Source organism: Medicago sativa, chromosome 3, assembly GCF_051527215.1.
Source record: "Medicago sativa cultivar Bolivia chromosome 3, Bolivia_mono, whole genome shotgun sequence".
Taxonomy (NCBI): domain Eukaryota; kingdom Viridiplantae; phylum Streptophyta; class Magnoliopsida; order Fabales; family Fabaceae; genus Medicago; species Medicago sativa.
The window spans coordinates 99,728,716-99,745,383 of record NC_140751.1 but is presented as its reverse complement, the minus strand read 5'-3'; the positions used below and the strand labels follow the sequence as shown (position 1 = coordinate 99,745,383).

General features: G+C 34.3%; 2 protein-coding genes and 1 long non-coding RNA gene across 7 annotated transcripts; 1 reads left to right on the top strand and 2 right to left on the bottom strand.

The window, feature by feature from the left end:
* Window positions 1–1,870: 1,870 nt before the first annotated feature.
* Window positions 1,871–4,196, bottom strand: LOC146942808 (protein DETOXIFICATION 48-like). Its single transcript, XM_085756893.1, has 2 exons — window positions 3,895–4,196; window positions 1,871–3,628 (listed from the first exon to the last, which is right to left on the bottom strand). Exons 1-2 carry the CDS (start codon window positions 4,045–4,047, stop codon window positions 2,108–2,110), a joined length of 1,674 nt encoding a protein of 557 aa, XP_085613019.1. The 5' UTR covers window positions 4,048–4,196; the 3' UTR covers window positions 1,871–2,107.
* A 1,213-nt stretch (window positions 4,197–5,409) lies between these two features.
* On the top strand, window positions 5,410–6,091 carry LOC146942807 (uncharacterized). Its single transcript, XR_015032865.1, has 2 exons — window positions 5,410–5,583; window positions 5,739–6,091. It is a non-coding gene; the product is annotated as an uncharacterized LOC146942807 (long non-coding RNA).
* Window positions 5,549–15,954, bottom strand: LOC146942806 (sucrose transport protein SUC4-like). Of its 5 annotated transcripts, none has more exons than XR_015032863.1 (6): window positions 15,133–15,954; window positions 11,640–12,370; window positions 11,132–11,195; window positions 11,002–11,045; window positions 9,960–10,181; window positions 5,549–6,028 (listed from the first exon to the last, which is right to left on the bottom strand). XR_015032863.1 is itself a non-coding variant. In XM_085756891.1 (6 exons), the coding sequence occupies exons 1-5, from the start codon at window positions 15,650–15,652 to the stop codon at window positions 10,023–10,025; spliced, it is 1,518 nt and encodes a 505-aa protein (XP_085613017.1). In that variant the 5' UTR covers window positions 15,653–15,944; the 3' UTR covers window positions 5,756–6,971; window position 10,022. The 5 variants fall into 5 exon arrangements, 3 of the variants coding, with proteins under 3 accessions (XP_085613017.1, XP_085613018.1, XP_085613016.1); XM_085756891.1 differs by having other exon boundaries at window positions 5,756–6,971; window positions 10,022–10,181; window positions 15,133–15,944; XM_085756892.1 differs by having other exon boundaries at window positions 5,756–6,028; window positions 10,022–10,181; window positions 15,133–15,944.
* Window positions 15,955–16,668: the final 714 nt, after the last annotated feature.

Genomic DNA, 16,668 nt, shown 5'->3' with positions numbered 1-16,668 from the left:
TCAAACTCATCATTACAAAACCGCTTTTCTCCTTATCTTTAATCTACGGGGAATTATATAAAACATTTTACAACGAAACGACAGCGTATGAAATTAATTTCATTTGCAAAAGGAGAAAAGAAAAAAGGAAAGAAAAAAAAAAGGAGCGGGTTAGAAGAGAACAAATAAGTTCCATACATAGAGGCCCATCCCATATATAGGGTAGGCCAATGGCAGTTTATACTGCAGCATAAGCACAATATTACGGAATTGTACGACAATGATTATTAGAATGCTTGATTACTGATTAGACTTAGATCCTTTGAAATTTATTCATATATAATCAAGTCAATCAAGAGCAATCATGTGTGAAACTTTCGTTGTCATACTATGATTGGGAGTGTTTAGGATAGGAAATTTTCCCTTGATTAGGTAGCAAGTAGTTCTAAATAAAGAGATTAATTATTGTAAGAAGAGAGAGAGGGGGAAAAGAATAAGAATAGGAATGTGATGCTTGTGCAAATGAAAGTGTGTGTTTATTTATTATATACAAAGGAAAGGTTATTAGGCGTGTGGTGTTAGAGGTTGGTTTTCCATTTATGGACAGTCAAGAATTTACCATTTATGGAAGGGAACAAACAACACAAAGGTTAGGCAGAAAACAAACTCATTTTGTTTTCCTTCAAAAACAACCGACAACTCAATCCATTGCTTCTCTGAATATGGTCCTTTGGAGAGAACTTATTAAAACAGCATCTTCTTCTTCTCTCTCTCCATCCCCATTATAAATAAATATGTACGGTGCATGTAATTAATTTTATTTATACTATTGTACAGCAGCCAAACATTTAGGCCTGGTCAATGAATTTGTATGAAAAATAGCAATAAATTTTTTAAAAGAAATCGATGGCAAGGAAAATTATTACTATTAGGGTCAAATATGTTTTTGGTTCCTACAGAATTAGGAACTTTTAAGTTTAATCTTTACTTAATTTTAATAACTTCTTTTTGTCCCTACAAATAAAATTTACATGTCATTTTGATCCTTGCTACAACTAAATTTGTTTAAATTATCCTTAAACTCTTAAATTTTTTAACGATTTTTTGGAGACACGTTTAGAACATTATAAATGGTGTATTTACTAAAATTTAGAATTTTTTAACATGAGATGAATTAAATATGAATTTTTTCCAACGACAAAAGTTTAAGATAAAAGTAACAAAAATTTGGACATAAAAATCAAATTTTGAACTAATTTTTTGCGGAGGAACTTTTAGTAGCGTTCTTAACACATTTACAAAATTTTGTTCAAAAACTTAAAAGTTTAAGCATAATTAAACAAATTTGGATTTAGAAGGGACTAAAATAGAATGCAAATTTTTGTTATAGGGACTAAAAAAACCTATTAAAATTAAGTAAGGAGTAAACTTAAAAAGTCCCAATTTATAGGGACCAAAAACATATTTAACCCCAATAATTAAACTGACATTATTGATCATTTTACAACTTTTTCTAAGGGGGCTTTTGTAGTAGGAAAAAAAAACTTTTCTAAGGGGACTTGAAGTTCATTTGTAGAGAAAGTCTTGCTTAGGGACAAACCCAAATACAAAAAGTTTAGGCACACTCACATAAATACTTATTTTTTAAAAGATAAATTGGTTTAATAATGTTAAATGATGTGACTAATTTATTTATCATTTAATTTTTTTCATTGTTGTATGTGCGCCCAAATAATTTTATTTGTGCTTGTGTCTATGTAAAACTTTCTCACATTTGTAACGTAAACTTTTACTATTACGATATGATGAACCTTCATGGACACGAGTGTGTCCACACAAAATAACAATAATTTAACTAAAACTAAAATTTAAAAAATAAAAACACTCATACTGTCACACTTCCAACACTTTTATAATATATATGCAAGCACATTTTAATAAAGTTATCCTTAATATATTAATACGAGCATCTAGAAAAAAAAAGAGAAAAATGAGAGCAAATTAAGTAGTTTCTATTTCTACATTACAATCCAATAAATGGAGATTCTGATAATTTCGATTCTCCCCAAGAAATGGACGAAAATAAACTTGGTTAATTAATTACTTACTAATTAATTAATTTCAGTGTCTACATGTTTGGTAGCAGTGGGTCTGATTCAAGTGAGTGTGTACATGTCTTGGTAGCATCATCATGTGTGATTACTATGATCTCTTCAAGACAACCACAGTGATTATTGTTGTTATCATCATGACGCAGTACTGTTTTTGTGATGAATGTAGAATCAGAAAAACCAATAGTAGTAGTAGTAGCTTTTGTGAGATTCTTTGATCTTTCAATTTGATCATTCCAATCCGTTGTACAAAGCACATACAACATGAGAACAGCACAAGAGCCTTGGGCTGCAAGCAACCCAAACCAAAGCCCAACAAAACCCATCTTCACAACAAACCCAAGAACAATAGCCACAGGCATACCTACCAAATAAAAAGACCCCAAATTGATATTTGCACCCACCGTAGGTCTAGCACTACCTCTCAAAACACCACAACCCGTTGTTTGTGGGCAATTTCCAATCTCACAAAGCCCAACAATTGGCAAAACCATAGCCGTTAGATTAAGAATCTCGTCATCACTAGTAAACAATCTCCCCCATTGATTTCTCATCAAAGTAGTAAAAACCATAGCCAAAATTCCCAAACCAAAACCACAAAACATTGACACTATCATAGAAAAACGTGCTTTTGAAGGAGAATTAGCACCTAACAAATTCCCAACTCTAGTTGAAACACCAAAACTAAGAGAAGATGGAAAAACATAAACCAAAGAAGTTGTTTGAATAAGAATACCCATTGAAGAAATGGTTGACTTTGGGTTGACCAAAAGTCCACACAAAATTATCATGAGTTCATACCACCACCATTCTAAACAGACAGAAACACAGGACGGAATCGAAAGCGCAAGTAACGAAGACCAACCTTTGAGACAATCCATACTAGGAAAAACCCATGAATCTTTATAAACACGTGAGAAAAATACAAAAGATGAAAGGAAAATCAAAAGGTTGAGATTGAACCAAATCATTGCTATTGCCACCCCTACAACACCCATTTTGAAATGGATCACAAGAAGAAAATTCAAAGGAACATGAAGAGTAACAGATATGGCTGAACAATACGTTAATGGCAATGTTATGTTTTGTGTTCTTAGGTAGATACGAAGAGGATGAAGAAACGAGAGAAAGAAAAGATCTGGTAGTGAAAAAAGAATGAAAGTTTGTGCTGTTGATGAAATTTCTTCATCTTGACCACAAGACATGAGAATCTTTTTCATGTTAAGCCATAAATATGCAATGGGAATGGAAGTGGAAAGAAGTAAAAGAACGGTTCTTTGAAGTGTTAAACCAAGTATCTTCCATTGTTTAGCTCCGTAAGCCTGTCCACAAATGGGTTCCATTCCCATGGCTAAACCAGATAGGACAGAGTAACCAGTTATGTTGGCAAAACCTATGGAGAGAGAACCTCCTGCTAGTTCTGTCTCGCCGAGATAGCCAAGGAAAAGCATAGAGATCATAGCTCTTGAATATAAGAGTAAACCAGTTATAGCTGTTGGACCTGATATTTTACCTATGGCCTTCAATTCTTCTATCACCTGAAATATTCATACATAAATTTAGAACAAAAGTTTTAATATTAAATTCAAGGGTATATATGTTTGTTTGTTAATCATCATAATAATTAAACTGGCATTAATATGTTGTGATTGTGACTAAGAGACACATGATAGCAACTAGTTACAAGCTTCATTTCATTTACATTCACAAAAAAATAAATGATGCTATATATATATATACACTATATATATAACTGGGTTATTTTTTCTTGTATTTTTTAATATATATTTTTTTGTCATTATACCTCATTTGGAGTTGGCCATCTTTGAAGTTCATTTTGATCTTGAACTTCGTCATGAGGAGGGTCATTTATGAGTAGTTTGGGATCAGAAGTTATGAGGTTGGTTTGTGTGGGACAGAGAAATGGGGATGTTGAGGATGGCTTAGGTTTACACATATCTCACTAGCAAGTAGTTTTGGATATGTACAAAGGATAGAATATACAAGAGCTACCACTGCTCTTGCTTCTAGCTTAGGCTTAGTGATCGTGGATGGACTGTGTTTGAAGTTGTTTGAGAAGATGCAAGAGGTTTGTGTATTGTGTATGGGAGGAAGATGATGAAGGTGAGTGTGTTTTTATGCATGAAGAAAGGTTTGGGCCCTACAATTGTAACGTGTCATAAATGGAACCAAATGCTAAAATTTAGAGCGTAAACAACCATTTTATGGGACAACTCGTGGAATAATCAAAATATATAAAAAAAATGTAGGTTTTGACACAAAACCAAACAATATAGAGAGAAAATAAAAACATAATGTGAGTATGAGAGAGAAAATTGTCACAAAACGGTTGTTCAAATATCATTTTTCAATTAAAAAGGTCGTTATTTTTTCTTTATAATTAGTTTTACCAGCATGTAGTTAGTTGTATATGGTATAAAACTCGGACATCTAAATTAAATAATAGAAAGGAATTTCGTAGTTGGTATGAGTGGTAATGGACTCGGACATCTAATCTAAATTAAATAATAGTTAGGAGTTTTATAGTTTGTGTGTATGAAGAAAATTTGACTAGAGGAATTTATTTTCTATGTTCAACAAATTCTTTGACGAATTACTCAATGTTTTGCATTTATTAGACGGTTTTTAAAAAAAATGCGGCATTTTTAAAATAGAAATCAAATTTTAGTTGAAAAAAAAAAGTGAAATAAATGGAAGGAACAAGTTGAATGGAAGAAATGCCTTATGGAGGTTATGGGAGGCAACCGGATAATACTTCACTGACATAATGTCACGGTGACATTAAATCTGGGCCACACAAAGGTTTGTGTTGTGTGGCCCAGATGTGTTGTATGGGTGACATTAAATCTGGGCCACACAAAGGTGTGTGTTGTGTGGCTCAGATTTAATGTCACGGTGACATTATGTTACCAAAGTGCCACCCGAGGCAACCGGCTTTCGTTTTCTCTCAAAATTGAAAGAGCATATTATTACTATTTTTTATTGAAAAAGTGGAGAACAATTTGAGAATGGAATCTGAAAAAACAAAAACTAATTTCCAATTAGCTATGGTTTTTGAGTGTGGAAATCAGAAACAAGTTCGGTCTTATCTTTAGGATGGATGGATTTATTTTGCTTTAATGGTTTTTTTATAGCCGTCAAATCAATGACACAGTTTGATTTGACAGTGATGGCCCAAACCAAATACTACTGGCTAGTGGATTTGTTCGTTTAAACTTGCATCGCATGGTTATTAACGGATTTGTATGTGGATAATAATATTTTTAATACACCACACGTTTGGCTTGATTTCCGTTATGTATGAAACATAACGAATTTTATCCTCAAATTGGTGATGCCGAGTGGAAGGAAAAAAATAAAGTGATATATTATGGAGAAGCTAATTCTCCTACTGCTGAAATGAACCCATTATTAATTATTTTTCCCATTTTGTTCTCTTTTTCTCTTCTCTTTTCTGCTTTTGCCGCATGGGGTATTTCTGAAACTACAATACATTTGTGGCAATTCATAATTGATATTTGTTGTGATGATAATATAATTTTTAAAATTTATAGTATACTTACTTTACGTCAACATATTTTGTTTTGTTTTTTATGGTTGCTGGTTGATAATTTGTATTTTTTGTAGTGTACGCAAAAGATATGTTGTATAAGGAAGGGAAGGCAAGCAAATCCATGCATGTTTCATTCCAAATTGCTAACGCAACTACAGTCTATAAATAGACGGACCATCTGAAACACACAAAGGCCAAAACATTCCTTTGGCTACAACAGAGGAAGCAAGTTTTCTCTACCATCCAATGTAGGCCCCACACGCTTTCTGTGCATGCCTCTTGCTGTATGTTAGTATATTGTTATGTACTCTCCTTGTAGTATAGCTTCTTGAATGATAATTTGATCCCAATATGAATTTGCCCCCTGAATAAAAGAATAAGAAAAGAGATGAAACAAATTTCTAAAGGGAGGCAATATTAAATTTAACTTTAGTAGTCCCGTTATCAAGAACTCATCAATAGCAGGTTATTGACATTTATTTTGGTAAAGCCTCTTTTGAAATAAAAATAAGAAACAGTAGTTAAGTTCCATCCTGGGATTTTATTGAGGAACAAAAGGTCAAATCCACAAGTGGATATATTATATATAACCCATTTTCCTTTTTATAAAGGTTATCTAAATCGACTTCGTGGATATGTATATGTATCTACATATGTAAATGAGTAGTGATACATGGACAACCATTTTGGACAACTTTAAATACAACTTTTATTTTCTCTCTTTTCATTGGTCCAAAACAATGGAGAGAGAAAAAGGAAGAGAGGGAATAAGAATATAATGTGAGTATGAGAGAGAAAGTTGTCAAAAAGTTGTCAAAAAATGGATGTACAAATATCATTTCTCTATGTAAATATATGTATGGATTATGGAGGTAGGTGTTGATCTCAAGGATCATGGAGGGACCACTTGTAGTGTTAACAGTTAATGGAGAATGATGGTAGTTGGCCGTATGAAGAAGAGACAGATGGGAGATGGGAGACATTAGAGAGATAATTACGTGCGTCAATTACAACCATTTAATTAATCATGTGAAAAAGGAGTATGAGATTGTGATGATTCTGTCTGTGTATAGGAGTGCACGGTGTTATTGATTGTATATGAGGAAACATACACCAGAATAGATTAACTCTCATTTTCACTTGCACGGTGAGGACCAGTAATCAATTTTGTTTCATTGTACATTATACGAAAAATTAATTAAAATTGCCTGAAACACATGGCCACCCCATGTCAGATTCCATTGGTTTGTAGCTCATCCAGTTGATGTCAATGAAAGATATGTATCATTGCAAGGGAACCCAATGCTCTGAAAATAAAGCAACAGAAGAAGTTCTGACAATGAACAATTTAAAAAACTCAGTCTCGTCCAATGAATGAATTAATTAATACTATATCACTTCGAATATAACCCGTAAGGAATTTGCCATCCTCTTTGAAGTGGCAAAGTGCTAAGTTCCTGAGATCCCACCCAAAGGATTTGTTTGAATTTTTTTTATAATAACAGATAAAAGCTCAAGATCACGTGATGATGGCATTCAGATTTACTGTGGTATATCTAAAAAAGATATTGTAAAACAAATAGTCCGATTGAGAATCAGACAAAACAAAAATCAACACAAAAAAGACTAGATTTCACAACCATAACTCTCCTCTGATAGTTCAAACAGATTCGCTAATTGTACTTGTTCTTGCTAAATATCACACGATAGACCTCGCCGGTGATGTGTGGTGCATTTAGTTTTTAGGGTAAAATGCAGACCCACTTGTGTTTATCTATGAAGCCCGGATACGTAGTGCGATACGGGTACGATACGATACGGGTACGCGAATACGCGAAATTTTTAAAATTTAGGATACGATACAGCTAAGATACGTTAACAAAATATTTATATTAAAATTTATATGCGTGTAAAATACTTAAAAAAAACATTGATTACTCATACTATATAATCATAAAAGTTACAATTTACAAAAAAAAAAAAATACATATGATCAAAATAAAAAATGTAAAGTTTTTGTATAAATCATATTCTATTTTCATTCATATGTTAGGATATCAACAAATGTATCAATAAAAGAACTCAAAACAAAGTTTGTTTAATGTTGATTGATTAAATCTCCCCTCTCTCGTTACTTTCATCCACCAAAATCATAATATTTTATTTGTTAATTGAAAAGTAATTATAGTGATTGGTATCTTAAATTTTCACAACACAATCTCATTTTTATACACTTCATTTTTTTTGGATACGTCTGTGTGAAGTATCTTATAAGTATCTGTGTGTATCCGTCGAGTATCTTTTAAGTATCCGATAAAATATATATTTTAAATTAAAATAATTAATTCCGATACTTCTGGGATACGGTATCCGGAGTATCCGCGGAGTATCGGTATCCGATACGTATCCGACACGGGTACGGCACTATTTTGGAGTATCCGGGCTTCATAGGTGTTTATTAGCCCCCTCGTGTTGTGGCCTCAAGACGTCGGTCATATCTTCAGATAACTTCTGTTTCCCTTTCTTCCTATCTCCATCGTGCTGAGTAAAACCAACATGTGTTGCCAAAGCATAGCGTACGTGCAATGATATTCGGGTTAGGACTCATGGTCTCGATGATGGGTCTATCGATCTTGTATGATAAGATTAGAGGATTCATCGTTAGACATCTAGCAATTGCTTACAAACACCTAAAAAGAACAAAAATTACCGTTCGGCATTTTTTAAATCGGTTAAATCACTTTTAAATCGAATTAACCAATTTAAAAAACGCCCTAATAGTAATTAACTATAACTGGGGTGATTTAGGTGCTAAAGAGCAATCTCCATAAGATTATGATGGTCCAGAACCGTCTAGCTAAACGTTTTCCACGTCCACAGAGAGGTGGGATGCTTATGGCCGAAATAGATTTTCTCTTTTGACAGTTTGACATGAGAAAATATCATTGAATAGAAAAATGTGGGATGGGTTTTTGATGTAATAAATAGGAGTGGAAAAGTTTAAGTGAGATTGATAACACATGAGAGAAGATTCATCCCGCTTATGACTAGGAGCAATAAAATTTAATAGTCTGGACATTATAAATTAGGTAAATAAACTATAGATGTGTCAGCATTGTTCACTTAATCCTCTTAACAAACAGTTAACGCTAACTAACCGTAGACTATACTAACCTGCAAATTCTAAAGCCAAACATAGCAGTTTTGCAGGGTAACCAAACTAGCAAATTTCAGTTGTGCAGCTGGCACATGGTTCAAAAATTATATCAGTAGTAGTTAGGACAAATGATGATAAAAAGGTTGGTATTTGTTAAATGCTCTGAGTCTCTCTGAATCTTAGTAACAGGAATTGTACGAAGAATTGAAAGCAAATTAGACTTTCATGAAGAGTGAAATGCATTTAACCGCAAAATAAATTAAATGTCCACATAAATGACCAGTGTAAATCAAAACCCGTCATTGGTTGAATATTTGTGTTCAAAGAAAAAGATTATGCCTAAGAGCATTTCAACCATGTACACAGTCAAGGTTTTATTCAGCACAATTAACATATTCACTATTGGCCACTAAGCAAGTTCATGAAACTAATACAAACAAACGCGCAAATTTCTAATATTCCGACGCATCTATGCTCGAAGCACCAATGAACAGCGTTGCCTCAAATTAAAAGGAATTTTTCATGGGGAAAAATTCCCTATCAGCAGCAACCGATCTTGGTTGGAAAGGATGTTTGCCTGAGTAATTTTGGAACCTATAGAAGATGCCCCAAGTACTTTCTCCCCACATTTAAAAGCAACACCTTTCACAGGTGGGACAGATTTACAATGAAGAAATTCCCCACGAATTCAGATAATTTAATCAATATTTTTAGGACAGCTTTTATGATTACATTTGAGTTGCCAGGATGTTTGAAAAAGTAGTGCAATATGAATTGCTTCTTTGACATTGTACCGTAATCCTTATACATCAAGAGTATTCATTCTTTCTTGCCACCAGTAGATGGTCCCCCATGGTTAACCAAACAGATATTCTCATTGTTTAAACAGACAACTCACTCATCAGGATCACCATGAAGAAAAAAACAAGGAAAAAGTTTTAAGTTACCAAAACTTCGGAAAATAATAGCACTCTAAGTTTAGGTCATTGGCTTTAAATAATGACCAATCAGATGAAAACGCACCAATGTATTCAATTATTCGTATTAGAAAAAAGATGGAGAGGTTCTTTGTGAAAGGAAAACTCAATAAAATCCTACTAAAATAAGTAAAACATAATTATATACAAATTATTTCTACCTGTTCAATTTCATAATCCCTCTTCAAAAGAAATCTGTGCCAAAGCAGAACGAAGATGATACCTCATACTGGGCTTCGAGACTTTTGAGCACCAGTTCGGGGAATAGCCAAGACAGCTATGAGTCCACTGGCAAGGGCTGCAACAGCTGCCACAGCAAAGGCTGGAGAGTTTCCTCCACCAAATAACTGATCCCAAGGTCCACTTCCTAAGGACACTATCATCTGTTTCAATTATGAAAAACATATAAACCTCAGTAACTAAAACAAACAAAAATTATGTGCACCGCTAAATCCTTTCTCAAAAAGCTTGTCATGTCACCATTAAATTTGTCAGGCAGTTGCTTGAAATGGGATGTTTGGGAGAACAAAAATGCAAATAAAATTTACAGCAAATCTGTACGACAATACAAATAGCTCATGCCACTCTGGCTGAATCTCTACCAGAGATGACATGACAAGTCAATCATAATGAGCCCCTCTAAATTTTTCTGTCACAATTCCTGTGTTGATTTTCATGTTTCTTATTTAAAGTGCTTCCCAAAAGTCGTAGAAATCTGGTCCCAGCAAGAAAACCACTGTGCTGATAGTTTTATTTAGAGAAACCCATTGAGAGAGACCAAAAAGTCATGTTTTCATGTTTGAATTTTGGCAATTTTGCAGACTATAATCTTAATGGGATGTTTGCATTAGAAGACAGCATGTATCAACCTCAATTATTTGGATTATATTCAAATTATAACTTTTTATCCAGTGATGAAATTGTGAGTGAGTGGTCACCTCAAGACTCGGGACCATTTCTCACGCTTAATTCAAGATGATATGTTTTTATTTTTTTAAGTCAAATTAGTTCACTTAAACATACTATAAGGAATGCAGCAAAATTCCAAGGATCTTCGTTTTTAGAATTTAAGCTAAATTAATCCGCCAAACAACTATTAGAAGTGTTAAACAATTCCACAATTCTTCATTTGGATCCCTGTTCAGGGGTGGATAATTTAACAACTAAAAATAGCTGTGGGAACACTATTGAAAGAGGCAATACCTGTGGGAACACTATTGCAAGATTTAAGACTCCCATTGACAATCCTGAAAGTACCGACAATTAATATAAATATGAATATTTATATTATCGTATATCTAAGAAAGAATAATAAGGTATCAATCCTGCCCACCTTGGCCAAGCCCCAATGACTGAATATGCGTGGAAATTAAGGCATATGGAACACTGTAAGTGATCTGAAATGATTAAGAAGTCAGATTAAATTAAATATAGGGTTTTCAATACATACATTCTTAAACTTATGCACAATCAATGGGACAATTTCCAGATTTATTTTGCATCACACTGTGACTCTCAAACTAAAAATTTAAGAAAATATGCCAGAATGAGTCAAGATTACGCGGCCAATATTCAGTCAAGAGTCGAGACACTTCACATGTACGAGCCACTGAAAGTTTTTAAAAGAAAAATGCAAGAACATAATATGTATGGGGATTTTACGGAATTAGAAGAACAAAAGGCTTGCCATTTTAGATAATGAGTCAATTGACACACTTCACATGTACGCACCATTGAGACTTCAAAAGATATGTGAAAGAGGACTGAAGTTGATTTCAAGGAACATAAGAGACAGAAAGCGAACAAACAATATGCTTTTAGAAGTAGATAAAGCAACTTACAGCCAGTGGAAACCCGAGAATGGTAAAGATTGCCAGTGCAGATATCACGATGCTAGTGGGCGGTAGATCTTTGCCTATATAACCAATGGTATTTGCCACATAGGTTACTACAAGCATTGCTACGAAGCAGGCAGCCATTAGGATATTTGCGATTCCCCACACGAACCCAGGCCCCCGCTTCCTGCATAGCTTCTCCATGAGTACTGATGTTATTCCAAGAACAACTGAATTAAGCAATAAACCAAGTGCCCCCATTCTAACTCCAGTATCATAATTAGTGCCTTCATTTGGCTCACCGCCATAAATTTCTCGGCCCATCCAATCGGTATCGAATAGAAGAAATGGGAACCACCCAACCCATGTTAGAGCAGTAACAGACAATATTACCCATATAGGCTTTGAAAAATATCTGAATGTCCCAAATAGCTCCCAAAGGAAAGCTTCTTCCGCACTACCACCTGACTCCCCTTCTGCTTCAGCATTGGGTGTCCCAAGAGGCACTTCATTAGCTGCCATGATACTGATATAGGTGGTGATGATAATGAAACCAATGTCCAGAAAGAAAGCAGACTTGAGATTTGCACAACTAATATTGCATGCAGGGGTAAGTGTGAAAGGAAAGACCTTGTACCAACCACTGTATGATCCAGTTGCATATCCAAGAATGTTACCAATAGCCATAAATAGGGAGAAATAAGCATTTGCGACACGTGTCCTTCGATGATCCTTACCTTACATTCCAAAGAAGAAAAAGATAGATAAATAAAGCATGAAGGATGTCAATAGAGTAAATCAGCATTTTAGTCTTTGAAGTCGTAATTCGTAAGGATCGGGCAATCTAGTCCCTTAAATTTGCAGAATAACAATTTAGCGCCATTAAGTTAAAAAAAAAAAAAAGATTTAGCCCCATTAAGTTAAAAAACATCAATCTAGTCTTCCGCCAAAATAACTTTTTAGAAAACATCTATCAAAACCAATGAAAGACTACATATTGTCTTCAATAGTCTCTTGCCGCATCAAGACAGACAGAATCTTTAAAATAGTGGTGCTAAATTTGGGAAAAATGACTAAATTGACTTATATTCTTTAATTTTAGTAACTAATTGCCATTTTACAATTTGAGGGATTAAATTGTCCAACCCTTACGATTTCAAGAACTAAAATATTGATTTGCTCAATGTCAATGTGGTGTGCTTTTCCAAAAGAGTTACAATTAACATAAACTCTCATTGTGTCTTTTTCTATTTTTTAGGAGTTCTATTCAGACATTTAAGGCCACATTTGCAAAACAATGTAGGGAAGATAATTATAGTCTTTTCGACTTAACTTAAAACTGCATTCAGGAGTACATACGAAGACAGTCTGGTGACAGCCGATGTGGAACAAACTTATTTTTTTACTATTCTGGTTATATCCTACCTTTTAGTTGGAATCATCTTATCCAAAATATATAAAAATATGTTCTGCAAATATAATCCTTTCGTAATAACTGTCAAACGTAGGATATATATATATATATATATATATATATATATAGTATGTCAATATAATACAAAAACTTATTTAATTAAACACTATGTACTCATCTCATGACTATGATGACTCTCCTCCTAAACTGACGAGATTATAAAAAAGGACCCTCCATTCTCTACATTTTCTCCTTCAAATGAATCCAATGATTACATCCACACACAACAAACTACAGCATGTTTGATAATGACATAAAATTGTGTGCTTCTTGACAAAACCTCTGTATTTAACATAAAGTAGTTCAAGCTTTAGCACTTTCTAAAATTGGAAAGTCAAGCTGGAATTCAGGTTATCATAGAAATTCAAAAGGGAAGGGTGGTGCAAAGAAGAAAAAGTAATGAGAACTAAACAGGAAATGAATAAACTTTTTAAAGGAAATGTCCTCTGCATATAGATCCCTTCAAAATCTAACAGTAGAAACATCATTTACCTTTCGATAAACTAGTTGTCTAATTCCTAAAAGGGGTGCGTGACAGAGACGAACTTTCAAATAATCAAGTGAGTAGCAATGATTGTTAGGTTAGCATCTTTCTCATTCTGATATAACCATACATAATGTTAAGGGAGATCATAGAATGCAGTTGCAATTCACCAATCTAAGAACTGATTTAAGATTTTACAAAGACCCAAACCTTATATAAAGCCTATAGTATATGTCACAACAACGCGATTAACCAAACAATCAATCCATTTTTCCTCTCCTATTCTTGACAAAAGGAAATCTCCCATCATCTTTCCAATCTCGTAAACAAGATATGTTGAATGAGATTTAAATGTGACGCTTAAATGCGTTACAATGAGAGCTTTGAATCTTAAGTTGATATTCTGAATCCAAGTTCATTAACAATGCATGGCTGAATTTTATCGTTTAGTGTTTATGCATATATTGATATATGAATTTATAGATATTCATACAGCATGAATAATTTTACTGAATATAAATATATGAGCATCCAAAAGTATATACATGAATTTGATTTCAAACATTTAAAACAAAAGTTCCCACTAAAAATAGACCAATTAACAGAGGGAGGGAGAGAGGGGATTTATTAATCAAAGTCCAGTTTCTTTTCCCTTAAAAATCATCTGAATGTTAACATACTTTTCTGTAAGTGCATGACATGACAGCATCAATCAACTGCCTTGAGTCATAGATAGGGTTTGACAGACCGAGGTCCTTAATTAATTAATTTTGAAGGGTCTACAAAAGGAAAATTAAGGGGAAGGCAGAGGATAGTAATCTCCAAGGGGTTGTTGTGTATAGAAGAGAGTTTAACTAAACATTGTTGTTAGTTAGGCTGAAGGAATAAATAGGAACTTAAGGAAGGCGCCAAAATTGTAAATCGTGAAATAGAGAGGGAAGCCCTAGATCTCTTAAACTTCAGGGAATTATATTTTCTCTGTGTAGCTTTCTACTCTAGGTGTTGATCCCGTATTGAGGCAGGATTGTGATTAAGGTTTGTCAATAAAAGAAATTCTTTCCTATTACAATCTAAACCAGTTCTATCAATGGTGTCCTAGATACCTCTGTTGCATGCCCAATTGACAATGAACCATGTCCTAAAATACTTACCAAGTTAAAATTTGATCAATTGTGGTAAATAGTACTAGTAAGCCTTCATGCTTATCATAGTGGCTGTAGTTTGGTAAACAAGCATTTAAGCTAACTCATTGCTAGACAAATAAATTGAAATCAAGTTGTGACAGAGGAGTGTGCACACACACAAGATTCGGTAAACGCCCAATTCAGTTGATGCTGTCATGCACTAGTGGTTTATTAAAATTGCAGGTTAACTCGGACAATTGCACGAGTTTAGGTATCAATTTCGAATTGCCTCTGCCTCAGTTAATAAACTGGAACTACAGTAAACTTGGGAAATGAAATCAAGTTTACTCAACTAGACACCGAAACAATTGCAAATTATTTCAGATCATAATATTCATAAGGAGGAGAAAAATTTACCAGTGAGATCACCAAGCAATGCTCTACAAGGACCTTGAGTAACATTATTAGCAACATCCAAAATCCAAAACCCGAAAACAAAAAACGCGACAGCAGAATGGCGATGATTCTTGGTATCACCAAATTTCCATCCCAAGTCCGCAGCATGACCAATAATAAGAACAGAAATCACAATGGAAACAGCTCCGCCTAATATAAACGGTCTTCTTCTCCCGAATCTACTCGTACACCGATCACTCAAATGCCCAACCAAGGGTTGAACAAGAAGCCCAGAAAGAGGCCCACATAACCATATAATGCTGGCCCACGCGTGTGGGATTCCGAGCTGTTGCACGTATGGTGTTAGAAGAGAGAGTTGCAAAGCCCATCCGAATTGAATACCGCCGGCGACGGATGCTACTCGGAGAAGCTTTGTGAGTGGGACCCGGTCTTTGGGACGTGGTTTGATTCGAACCGTTGAAGATGGAGAGGGTCGAGGTTTAGACCGGTGGTGTTGACGGTGAGTTTCGGGATTCGCCATTGTGTGGTGTAGTGGCTTGGAAGATTGTATTGTGTCTTCTTCTTCTTCATCATCACTACATTGAGAACCAGAAATTTGTGACCGTTTCCTAAGGGCATCACGCAAGACCAGGAGGAGAGAGAGAGTTAGAGTGCAGATTCTATTGTCATGGCGCGGTTCACTTCAATAATCACGTTCATTTTAAGCTTCCTCTCCAAATAAAACCGTTTCTTTTCTTCAATCATAGATAATTAACGGATCTGGATCCTCTCCAGCTTATTTCTCTCCAGCAGTCTCTCCTGCACTTTTCTTACTCGTTGGATACATCCAGCGGTATCGTATCGTATCCCCTGCGTATCCTGCACCGATACCTGTCCGATACTTCCCGATACGTATCCGGAGAGTATCCAAATATTAAATTTTATTTTTAAAAAAAATAATTATCCGATACTTTCCGATACGTCCCGATACTCACGGATACTTGTGTTTTTTATATTATTTTGATTTATGTTTTTTTATTTAAAAAAAAATAAGAATAAAAACATTATATTGTACAAGTTAGTTACATGTTAGTGTTAACTCTTAGTATTGATGTGTTCTTTTTTGGATATAGTGCTTCTTTTTTGGATCGATATATATAGTATAACACTAACAATGTTCCTTTTGGATATAGTGTAGCATTGATGTATAACACCGATGGTGCTCTTTTTGGTATATATTGCGTATGTAATTGACTAATGACCACTCTCTTAATCGTCAATATTATTTATATTTATGTTAATGTGCTACGAGCCTGGTTTCTTGTGTTTGTTAATATATTTGCATATTAAAAAAATGGTTATAATTATATTGTACATTTAATTATATAATTTTTTTTTATTAACGTATCCCAGCCGTATCGTATCTTGATTTTTGAAATTTTCCCGTATCGGTGCAGTATCGTATCTGTATCGTATCTCGTATCCGGGCTTCAAAGATCATAGATAATTAACGGATCTGGATCCTCTCCAGCTTATTTCTCTCCAGCAGTCTCTCCT

Coding starts and splice junctions, on each gene's coding strand:
- LOC146942806 (XM_085756891.1), bottom strand. CDS start 15,652: ATGGCGAATCCCGAAACTCACCGTCAACACCACCGGTCTAAACCTCGA. Junction 12,371..15,132: donor ATTGCTTGGTGATCTCACTG/GTAAATTTTTCT, acceptor TTGGAATGTAAG/GTAAGGATCATCGAAGGACA. Junction 11,196..11,639: donor TTCTCGGGTTTCCACTGGCT/GTAAGTTGCTTT, acceptor TAATCATTTCAG/ATCACTTACAGTGTTCCATA.
- LOC146942808 (XM_085756893.1), bottom strand. CDS start 4,047: ATGTGTAAACCTAAGCCATCCTCAACATCCCCATTTCTCTGTCCCACA. Junction 3,629..3,894: donor GATGGCCAACTCCAAATGAG/GTATAATGACAA, acceptor TGAATATTTCAG/GTGATAGAAGAATTGAAGGC.